The sequence below is a fragment of the Choloepus didactylus genome, chromosome 13 (genome assembly GCF_015220235.1).
Source record: "Choloepus didactylus isolate mChoDid1 chromosome 13, mChoDid1.pri, whole genome shotgun sequence".
Classification (NCBI taxonomy): domain Eukaryota; kingdom Metazoa; phylum Chordata; class Mammalia; order Pilosa; family Megalonychidae; genus Choloepus; species Choloepus didactylus.
The window spans coordinates 70,896,300-70,908,711 of record NC_051319.1 but is presented as its reverse complement, the minus strand read 5'-3'; the positions used below and the strand labels follow the sequence as shown (position 1 = coordinate 70,908,711).

The 12,412-nt window shown below is 35.5% G+C and overlaps 1 protein-coding gene across 1 annotated transcript in view; it reads right to left on the bottom strand.

The window, feature by feature from the left end:
• Nucleotides 1-12,412, bottom strand: part of ADAMTS19 (ADAM metallopeptidase with thrombospondin type 1 motif 19) — a 274,154-nt gene that overhangs the window by 109,962 nt on the left and 151,780 nt on the right. The window contains exons 9-10 of the mRNA XM_037802030.1: nt 3,159-3,299; nt 1,523-1,673 (exon numbers count right to left, since the gene is read on the bottom strand). Coding sequence (XP_037657958.1) covers nt 1,523-1,673; nt 3,159-3,299 — 292 coding nt within the window. The remainder of the gene's footprint in view (nt 1-1,522; nt 1,674-3,158; nt 3,300-12,412) is intronic.

The following is a 12,412-nucleotide window of genomic DNA, read 5'->3' as shown; positions in this document are numbered from 1 at the left end:
AGACTTTATGTCCCTGTCTTTGTAAATTGCCTATTTATATTTTTGCCTGTTTTAAAATTTTCTCCTTTTCTTGCTGATTGCAGGAGTTCTGATTCTTGATGTTAATTATTTACTACTTATTAACAGTGTTTAACTTGTGTGTTAACTTCATCTATGATGTCCTTTAATTTTGAGGTGGTCCAATACACCAAATTTTCTCATGAGGATTGTGCTTTTTTTTTTTTTTTTTCATTTTATACAAATCCATCCCTACCCCGGGATTAAATACTTATGTGGTAAAATGAACAGCTATTCAGCCAATTTATTCTAAATGTGATTATCAGTTTATTCCTGTTATAGAAAAGTGAGTATTTGAAAGAGGTAGGGAGAAGAAGGGCAGGGAAGGAGCAGCAACAGGAGAGAAGAAAGAAGGAAGAGCAGATAGAACCCCAATTCTTATATCCATTAAGAAAGCCATTTTGCTCCAGTTTTTATATATTCTTAACATGGAATAAACGGCCTTTCCAAGTAACCACTGACTGTGAATACTGATTTATTGACACTGTTAGTTTTTATTATACACTTACCTTTTTCTCTAGCTCAATTATTTAGCCAATGCACTTTCTAATTTTTTTTCTATAAAATATGTTTCTAAAAATTTTCCTACACAATTACCTTTTCACACATCATTTAACTTACATTTTTGCCCAGCTACTGTGCAAGAATGTAACAGATTTAAACCGGATGAACTTAAATGGCATAATGCAAACATTTCCTTGATTTCAGTGCCATTTTCTAAGTAGAAATTCTTGGATCATTCCTTACTAACTTTGATTAGATGTCCATAACTTACTTCGATCCTTTCTAAAGTGTAAGGATGTTTTAGTTTCCTAGGCTGCTCAAGCAAATACCATGAAATGGTTTGGGTTAAACAATGGGAATTTATTATCTCATAGTTTTAGAGCTGGGACAATGTACAAATCAAGGCACTAACAAGGCAATGCTTTCTCCCAAAAGACTATGGTGTTCAGGGTCTGTTCGCCAGTGATCCTTGGTCCTTGGCTCCTCTGTCACATCGCAATGCACATGGAGGCTTCTCCTGGACTCTGCCTTCCCTTCCAAGTTCAACTGAATTTCAGCTTCTGGCTGTTGCTTCTGTGGCTTCCTCTCTCTTTCTGTCTCTGTCTCTGTCTCTCTCTCTGAATTTCATTCTCTTATAAAGCACTCGAGTAATAGGGTTAAGACCCATCCTGATTGAGGCGGGTCACACCTTAACTGAAGTAGCCTCATTTAAAAGTCCTACTTACAAAGGGTTCAAACGCACAGGGATAGATTAAGTTTAAGAACACATTTTTCTTAATACAGCTTCAAACCACCACAAAGAGGAAATATGCGGAAGACTTTGCTTGACAAATCCTTCTTTCCATATCAGGATGCTTTTGACCCACAAACTCTAAAATGAAGTAATCTTCCTCCAATCGATATTTCTAAACAATGAATGTGAACATACATTTAAAAAACCCCACCTGGACACGACCCTTACCTGCATCTCTTGGCAAAAGGAAGCCAATGGCCCAAAGAGAATCTGGCATTGCTCGTCAGCAGTATATGTCATCCCTGGCAGCTTGGAGGGAACCATCACAGAATTGACACTTTGTGGATTTGTCTGTAGCAAGCAGTTACTGGCCTTTGACCTGACAATAGGCAGATTATGTGTAAATTTTTAAAATTTTATGTAAAAAGTTATGATTAGTTAGCACAGCAACAGAAAACATTTTTATAGTATTAAACTGTCATTTTTATTCATAAGCTATTCTTTTGAATACTTACTGAAATTATTCCACATGAGAATCATTTATTTACAATTGTTTAAGAATAATCCTACTAAATGTTAATGATAATGTTCAAGTTAATTGAAATTTTGGTTTTTAAAGTCCATTCATATGGATTAACTCAGCTAATCTACATAACACTGTGAAGTGGGTATTATTTTACACATTTATAAAATGAAGAAGAGTAACTCGCCCAAAAGTTGTGTTTTGATTTCAAGAATGCATAGAAAGCATTCTCAAGCAAATATTAACATGGCAGATATTTTTGTACTTTGCATAGGTATATCATACAACTTCTATTTGTGAAATGACATTTAATTTGAACAGAGTTCAGTTTCAGGTGACGGCAGCCATACAAAACCACACATTTTCCTTAGGAACACATTCAGACTCATTGAATGGTTACTGACACAGCAATGTGGTACATTCAAAATATTACATGCTCTGAGCATTGTTCTCTAGATTACCATGATAAACAGCATGCAAGGCCATATTATACATATATCAGAAGAGAATTATGATAATGTAATAAACATATTTTAGTAGCTTTTAATGTCCATTTTATAGAAAAATAGGCTTACCAATTTAAATGGTATGGAAAAACATATAAACTTCATCTGTATAGTGAATTTAGCTAGCTAGATGTTCCTATATTTTTTACTTAGTCTTTTGGACACCTTAAGTATATCTCTCTCTCTCTCTTTTTCTCTCTCTCTTTCTCATTAATTTGTATATCACCTACTGTTTCAGCTGCTCCTTCTATTACCCAAGGAATCAGTAAAGAACAAAGACTTCAAAATGAAATTTAGAACAATAGTACAATTTTTCATTTCTTTTTCCAACCAGGTAGAGGCTGGTGTTACTGGAGTTGAAGATGGAAAAGAAGGGAATAGAAGATTATTATAATGGTGAAAACTATTTATTAATGAAAAAAAGAGTTCAGAAGTATAACATGGAATGATGGAGATTTTGTTAAAAAGTTCTTTGTGATAACTACAGATGTGCTGGGTGATGAGTCATGAGAATGTTTTCATTGGGAAATATTGAGGCAATTAAAGAGGCAGTGACTAATTTATATGTTTTCAATTATTATAATGGTTTTTCAACATCACAAATCATCCTTCCCAGCCACTTATTTGGAAAATGTGGAAACTAAGAAGGAGGTGGGTTAAATATCAAGTTTCAATCCACCACTCTGAGTCAATAGGAAAGCCGGGATTGGAACCCAGGTGCCTTGATCCCTAATCTGGTGCTATTTGTGTTCAGCCACACTGTCCTCCCAGGCCAGTAGAGGAGGTAGGAGCACAAAAGCACCATGATGCAGCAATGGTCAGTGACCTCAGGTACCTGAGAAATCTTTCCAAATCTTCCTTGCTACACTGGGACCATGAAACATCACCAAGATTTTGTCCTTTAATCCATTCTCCAGACATGATATGAAGACCATCAGCACATGATGGGTGGTCATTGTCATGATTAATGCCCATGCTATTTCAGAATATGATAAAGATAAAAAAAAAAATTTCATTAAGTGAATGATATTTTTAACTTTTGATAACTGCAATTAAATAACACAAGACATCTAAAATAATGGGAAAATACTTTTAAAAGATCAAAATAAAATTGTATTTCAGACTAATTCATTTAAAAATATCTTTTATCCCAATGAAAGGTAAACCTTTTAATTTAGTGGAAAACATTTTCCCCGTCTATCTGCAAAATGACATGTTTAGGTCATGTGTGCTGAAATGATCTTTCAGTATGTTTTTCACAAAATGGTATATAAATTTCTCTTCAAAAAGCTAGATTCAGGCTCTCACCTGGAGATACTTTATTTATACTTTGTATTAAATCTGAAACCATATTAAACTATAATCCCTTACTATTTTTTCCCCATCTGCTTCACTAGACCATTTTCTTCCACCTACTTCACATATCACAAAATTCCCTGGGAAAGCTTCCACATTCTTGGCCACTATTTTCTAGTGAATTCTAAATCTGCTTCTTTAGGTTGGAACTCCATTCTAAAAATATAATATATTTCTCAATGGACATTCTAGAAGGACATTAAGTTTAACATAAAACTTTTATTTTTGTTGCTTTCTCCAAGTTCTTGAGGATAGGAATTTATCTATCTAAGTATCTGTCATTTGGAATCACACTCTTTAACTCGTGTTGAAATATTGAACCAAGACATCATGTAGATCCCTTTTATTTTACTAAAATGTCATATACTCTCCTAGGTTCATGATGAGAACCATTAAAAATAACTATTTACAAGTAAGAGTTAATGCTGAGGAAGCTGGAAGAAGCAAGTTTGTTTTTGTACATGCTAAGTTTGTAATGATGGCATTTTCTCATTTTGTAATGGTGTAGATAATAAACAATATTTGTCTTTCATAATAAAAATTCTGAATGCCAAAAATATCTATATTATATTTTTAAACACTAAATTAAATGAATACTTATAGAAACTGTCAATGGAAATAACCATTAGACTATTGCATTTTCTCAAATCAAAATAAAGCTTTTGAAGACTATCTAATTTTCATTAAGATAAATTAAAAATTTAAATCAAGTTACTACAATTAAATATACTTTTGAAAAGAGAAAACAATATGGACAGAAGACATTAATGAATTAAAAGTTATCACATCACTATGCCTGCTAAATTTGATGGCTATGAACATTCTTGCCTGAATATACCTAAAAATACCTTATTGCATGTCACTTTTCAATTTAAGTGTTAGGGAAATTCAGCTAGATGATGAATAGTATTTCTCTTTGCTATTCTAATTAATGGTCTTCAAATAGGGTCTGTATCAACATATAATTGACAAAGAAAATAGCAAGATAAATGTTTTTCATACTTTGAAGAGAAACAGGAAAAAAGCAGAGATGATATAGAGAGGGTGTGGATCAGTTCACTCTGTAGAACTTTGGCAAGTAGGAAAGACTTTGAAGGCAGAGAGAGATTTGATGTCCATATCTTCCCCTTACTTATGAGATGAGAGGCAAGTTAAATAATAAACAAATGTGCTTCAGTTTCCTCATTTATTAAGTATACATGATTACCCTTTGTTCACCGATTGCCTGTGAAGGTTAAATGAGAATGATGTAAGATGCCTGGCACAGCCTAGAATATAGTAGGAACCTATAATTATTATTTTTATTGGGACAGTAAATCAGAGACATTTTCTTGCATTATTCTAATTTGTCAAAAATCACAAAAGAGATGCAATTATCACTAAAGATAATTTCCCATATTTGCTTTCTTTGATGAAGGTATGGGTTTACACAAAACCAAGCAAATAATAATGGAAATAATTTACTTTGTTTAGAAGAATTTGTAAATGTGGCAGAACTGCACAGATTAATAAATATGCCTTTATGCATCTCTAACTTCACGGCTTTGATGCAGCCCCTGCTGGCATCTCTGTCCAGTCTTTGCCATGGATTCAGGCTATAGGACAAATCACTGGGTGCTTCTGTTAAATCAACAGCCACTTGCCATGTGGAGCATGTTTGACTCTTCCATTTTTGGTGGTGCAGTCTTTCAAACTAGACATAAAAGATATCACTTTTGAAAGGTAACTGGTCTTTTTCAGAAATAACAAAACTTTTAAATAATGAGTCCATGCAAGAGAAGGAGAGGAACTGCTTCCAAGATTTAGCAATTTGGACATCTTCCCAAAATAGTGTAATATGATTTTCCAAATTGGGAAGATTACAACTTCTCATCCAGATGATCCTTTTCCTTCTGGGATCCTGATTCTCATGTTAGAAATTAGCTACAACCATGGAGATATCTGGTGACCAAGCATTGTTTACCATTAGCTAAATTTTCCTAGAGCTTTTTAACTCATAACAGAAAAGATTATTTTTAAATTGGGACAAGGCTTTTTTACTGCACATCTGGAACCAACAGAAGACTTTGCTTAAAGTCCTGATTCTACAGACTCGAAATAAAACAACTAACTGTGAACCTTTATCTGTGCCAGTCACTATATTAATCATGTATAATGATGATATCATTTAATCTTTAATCACAATCTCCCCATAATGTTTCTATTATCGTGGTTTCTATTTTACAGATGAGGAGGGCGTGAGGTTGATGGTGGAGGCACCTGATGCTCAGGCAGTCTGATGGCTGAGGCAGGCTAATGCTGCTGAAGCAGCCAGACCCCTCAACCACCATCATGCTAGAGTGCTTCCCTTTCTGGATCAAAACTATTTGTTTATGCAGTTGATCAAGTGTTTCCCAAATAATTTAAAATGTCTCCTCTCTCTTAGCAGACATGCACTTCTATATATACAGTCCTGTAACCAAGTCGCATGCACTGCATGGAAAACATTCTCTAAGTAAAACATTAGCAACACCTCTCTTCACACTTGTGCAACTTAACTGCATTTTAATAATCTCAGTTTAAATTCATTTTGACAAAGAGCCTTGGGCAAATAAACTCTCCACGAACATTGTACATGGTTGTCAAGTCAACTGAAAAAATATTTTTATCTTATAAAACTTCTCAACTTGTTTAAAAGTCCCTGCCAGGAAGTTTTGTGATATGCTACGGAAAGCTGGAGAAGCAGCTGGATTTTGAAGATGGTCCCTTTTAATGTTTAAAGAGTTAGAGAAAGGAACATTTATGAATTCATTCACATTTTTTGGAAAATTTGGAAAGAATTTGATTTGTAAACAGTAATCCTTTAAAACAGTAGTTATTTGTGTGCTGAATACATTAAAATAATTTTCATGACATATTTTCCACCAAAGCCATATATTATGTGGAAAAAGCTAATAAAAATGAAACAAACTATCACAATTTCTAACTGAGTGGATTATAGTTTTACAAAATGACACTTCATTTCATATAATCTAGAGAGTATATCAGATTTGACATGATTTCACTGCTGTAGGGCCCTTGAGAAAGACAGATATTAAGAACTTCAAGATATTTTCATATCTCTTTACATTTTAAATCATTTAAATTTGCCCAAAACAATTAAATTTGCACTGCTATTGGCAAGGCAAAAGGCAGGTAAAACAAGTCTCCAATCAGATAAAACATTAGAGGTAAACAAAAATAAAACATTAGAGGTAAACAAAAATAAAATATAACAAAACAAAAATACTAGAGGTACTTACAGAGAAAAAGAGAGAGATGCTTACTGACTTTCATGTGTCTTATGTAACAGGTGTATCTAGAAATTCAACAAACGTTGGTTGAGAACCCACTCTATGTTGTATACAAGGCTGAGTTGGGGACATAAAGATGAATAAGAACTTGTTCCTACCCTCAAAGAGTTTATCATCTACTGGGGTTGGAACACTCCATCCCTCACTTCCAGTAGCCAATAGATACCTGAATCCTATTACTTAAATACTGCCTAAAGCTGTCCCACCAATCCCTTCCTTTTCACCTCAACTGCTATCAACCAAAATAGGTGAAGATTTTCTTAACTTCTTGATTCTTGCATTGTCTCACTCACCTCCTACTCCTCAATCCTGCCTAGTTTCTTATGAACGCATTAATAAGAGAATGCTAGTTTTCTGTTCAAAATCTTTCCATTTTCCCTGCCAAGCTGTGATACTGAAAATATGAATCATGGATCATTTGTATCTGAATCACAGGGCATAAAGATGTGGAATTAGTTAAAATGCAGATTCCTGGTGTCCTAGTTTGCTAATGCTGCAGAATGCAAAACACCAGAGATGGATAGGCTTTTATAAAACAGGGGTTTATTTCGCTACACAGTTACCGTCTTAAGGCCACAAAACGTCCAAGGTAACACACCAGCAATCGGGTACCTTCACCAGAGGATGGCCAATGGTGTCCGGAAAACCTCTGCTAGCTAGGAAGGCAGCCGGCGTCCGCTCCAAAGCTCTGGCCTCAAAACGGCTTTCTCCCAGGATGTTCCTCTCTAGCAAGCTTGCTCCTCTTCAAAACATCACTCACAGCTGCAATCACTGAGTTTCCTCTCTCTGAGTCAGCTCATTTATATAGCTCCACTGATCAAGGCCCACCCCAAATGGGTGGGGCCACGCCTCCATGGGAACATCTGATCAAAATCATCTACAGTTGGGTGGGGCGCATCTTGATGCAAACAACCTAATTCAAACGTTCCAACTTAATCCCCACTATTATGTCTGCCCCACAAGATTGCATCAAAGAATATGGCTTTTTCTGGGGGACATAATACATTCAAACCCACACACCTGGGTTCCACCCCCAGACTGACAGAAATAGAATACCTAGAGATAAGGTCAGGGAAACTGCATTTGAACATATTTTCCAGATGATTCTGATCCACTCAAAATTCTGAGAACCACTGATCTACAGGATAAAATCAAACCTTTATCCAATTATTCAAACCACCAATAAATTGACTTCAATCTAATTTTCACTACAATAGTTAATTCCAGTCTACCCCCTTTGTATGGTTCCTTTCCATCAGAATGTTTTCCTCTGCTTATCTGCGTTTAAAAATCTAGTTTGAATATTAAGACTCTTCAATACTACTACCATATATTTTTCATGATCCTTAACTTTTACCCCTGTAATCATATGGTACCTGTGCTGGTTTGGATGTATTATGTCCCCCAAAACACCATTATCTTTGATGCAGACTTGTGTGGGCAGGAAATGTATTGCTATGGATTGGGTTGGAGTCTCTGACTGGATAGTTTCCATGGAGGTGTGGACCCGCCCATTCAGCATGGGCCTTGATTAGTTTACTAGAGCACTATATAAGCTCACACAGAAGGAGCAAGCTTGCTACAGCCAAGAGGGACACTTTGAAGAATGCACAGAAGCTGAGAGAGTAGCTGCAGATGGAAGACAGTTTGAAGACAGCCGTTGAAAGCAGACTCTTGCTTGGGAGAAGCTAAGAGAGGACAAATACCCCAAGAGCAACTAAGAGTGACATTTTTAAGGAACTGCAGCCCAGAGAAGAACATCCTGGGAGAAAGCCATTTTGAAACCAGAACTTTGGAGCAAACACCAGCCATGTGCCTTCCCAGCTAACAGAGGTTTTCCAGACCCCATTGGCCATCCTCCAGTGAAGGTACCCGATTGTTGATGCCTTACCTTGGACACTTTATGGCCTTAAGACTGTAACTTTGTAAACAAATACACGCCTTTCAAAAAAGCCAATCCATTTCTGGTATTTTGCTTAATGACAGCATTAGCAAACCAGAACAGTATGTAAGACATAGCAGAACTGCCTTGTATTTCTAGTGAATTTTAATTAATATATGTAAAATCTCTCCACTTAGAATGTAAGCATTTAGAGAACAAATGTTATGGCTTCTTTTCAATACATTGAATTATTTAGTTCAATACCTTGTTCAATAAATGTCTAATGATTTATCTGTCAAATGATATAGAATAACAGAAGCAACTAAATATTCTCTAAGATAGATGGAAAGATGAAACTTTTGTTGAGTTACAGAAACCATATGCCAGCTAATAATTCTATTGAGAACTTCTCAAGGAAGAGTGTTTGCCTTACTGTAGGCCACACATTTGCCAAGGTACACAAGAGAAATGCAGAAAAGAAAGACAATTTTTTTTAAGGACATTCATTTATTAAGTGAGTGATTTTTTTTTCCTTTTTCTAACTATTCACTGTGACATCCAGACCTACATTTGGAGAGAATTTGGTGTGCGAGTGCTGCCACTTCTACACTGCCTGAAGCCCCTTTATGATTATTAACTTGCACAAACTCCTTATTGCTTCAATTGGTATCATTGTTTAAATAGGCATCAAATGCAAAAGCTGTATGAGTGGTCTACAAAAGAGTCTTCATGAAAATCAAACTCCCTGCCAACCCAGTAAGAACATGTGAGGGATACAAAATCACTCTTCCAATGAACAGAGAGATATAAGGACACTAGAGATTGAAAAGCTCCTTCTTTACACTGAAGCATTCATAAAAATATTTATAATACCAATTATCATTATCATTTATTCATTCTATATTACATGACAAGTATTATGCCAGGCAGTTGGAATATCACCAATTCTAACAATGAAACTTCTAAGGAAAATTATCAAACTTTTAGAGATGAAGCAAATGAGTACGGACAGATTAATTACTTCCCTGAAGCTCATTCAGGAAGTAGCTGGCAGAAAAGAATATAAGTCCAAGGTTGTCTGTCTCTGTAGGTTTGCCCTCTCACCTGTCCATGTAAGCAGTTTCTAACATTAACCAAGATATATGTACTTAAGGAAGATACTTGTAACTTTTGCTATAGGGAATGCCAAAAGGTACCACGTAGGGACGGTAAACTTACATGTAGTCACCACAATTTTATAGGATCAAGTGACATTAATTATAGAATAATTAATTTTGAATATTTTAAGGAGCAAAGGCTTTCTAGAGGTAAGTAAGAGCATATTTGTTATTTTGTCTATGTTTACCAAATTCATTATTATTTTATGTGTTTTCTATTCTAGAAATCCTAGGAGATGGTGAATGACTTTTATCTTCATTTCCTATCCCCTGCCCTACTCTCCCTTAAAATATATCCTGTTTTTCTTATAGCAGATACACTACTACAAATCAATGCAAAATTAAAGGTAAAACATTTTATTCTCTTCCTAAAGGGACTCTCCCCAACAAGCTGAAAGAGATTAGCAAAATCTGTATATGATAGGATACCTCCCAGTGCATATGCTAGCTTCTTGTTGTATTAACAGAATTTTAGATTAAATAGTCCTATTGAGAAAAGGCTTGATTTGGCCCGACTGAGTGCCATGACTTCAAGATTTACATCAAATAGTTGGACAAGTCTATAACCACACATCAAAGTAGACTCATCATATCCAACTGATATCTAATCTGACTATTATATGTTCACGGAGTGTATTTTACATAGGAATACAAAAATACTATCGTACAAAAAGGAAAAATATGTGATCATATTAATACTGATATAGCCATAAAACCATTTTTTTCTTTTTTTTTTTTTTTTAGCTCAGCCAAGGCAATTGCATTCTTTGACTCAGACTAATTTTTCTTCTCTGCTTCTAGGACTCAGTTACCTTCTACTCTGGATACCAAGATGACTATTCAAAGGATGGCCATTCATTCAACAAATGTTTATTCATTTGTGCAACAAAATGTTTGAGTGCTTGTGATCACAAGGGTCAACCTTGCACTGTGGGAGAAAAATATGTATTAGATATTAATCCTGTTTTCATAGATTACTCCCAGTAGGGGACAGACATTAGAATATGCTGATAAGTACACAGACACATACACACACATGCATATCAGTGTGAATATCAGTATCAATCAGCACATATCAGAAATTATAATAAAGTGAGAAATGATATTTGATATAGAAAGTCCAAGAAAGTTCAAAAAAGGAAACATTAACAGCTGTACTTTCAGACCAAATTTCACAAATGGGATAGCATTTATCTTAGCCATTAGTGAAAGAGTAGAATGGGAGCAGGTATAAATTAGTAGGGCTGGGATTTGGGGTAAGGTAAAAGCATGAATAAATTCATGGTTTTGAAAACTATGGATTGTTTTTATTAATGAAAAAAGAGAAATGGGAGACAAAGGTAGACGGGTTGATTGTGATCATCCTATAGAATTTATAGTTCATTCTTTAGGTGGCAAAGGGCAGTAAAGATTTTTGAACCAGAGATCAGGACCTGGATATTTAGGAATTTGAATCTAGCTAATGTGTAGGAAGAATTAAAAAGATAACGTACCACAGAGTACCATAGACAGGGAGGCAGGTATTGCAACAGTTCAAGCCTGGGAGATGAACAGGAGAGGAAATGGACAAGTAGGAATGCTAGTTCAGATGAAGAATGCATAGAATTTGGTGACTGATAATGGGAGGTACAAAGGAAAGAAACAGGTAATTACAGATGCTTCAGATGTCTCAACTGAATGAGTGGTAGCAGCACTGGTGCCAATAACAGAAATGCAGATGTCTGAAGAGGTGGCCTTATCACCTGGCCCCACCCTTGATTCTATCCAGGCACAATTTCCAATGGAATATTTATGCAAATATCATTGATTTCAAGGGCTTATTAGGCAGCTGCATACTTGGTACTCTGTCAATGCTTCAGGACCCACAACTTGTTTAAATAAATAAATAAATAAATACATAAATAAATAAATAAAATCTTTAGCAAAGGCTCCAAATACTTATTGACTTCAAGGAGCTAATTTTGCTTATTTACTGCCTCATTAACTGCTCAGATCTGAAGAAACTCCTGGACTGCCAACTTAGTGGAGAAGCCATGTCTCCATGCCAAAGTTTGGTAACACATATTAGTCCTTTCTCCACTGTTCCTGCTTGCTAATGCTGCCATTATGCAAAATACCAGAAATGGATAGGCTTTTATAAAGGAGGTTTATTTGGTTACAAATTTATAGTTCTGAGACCATAAAAGTGTCCAAACTAAGGCAATAACAAGAAGGTACCTTCACTGAAGAATGGCCAGTGGCATCCAGAATACCTCTGTCAGCTGGGAAGACACTGGCTGGCATCTGTTTTCCCTTGCTCCTGGGGCCTGGTTTCAAAATAGCTTTCTCCAAAATGTCTCTGGGCTTGTCTCTCGTAGCTTCC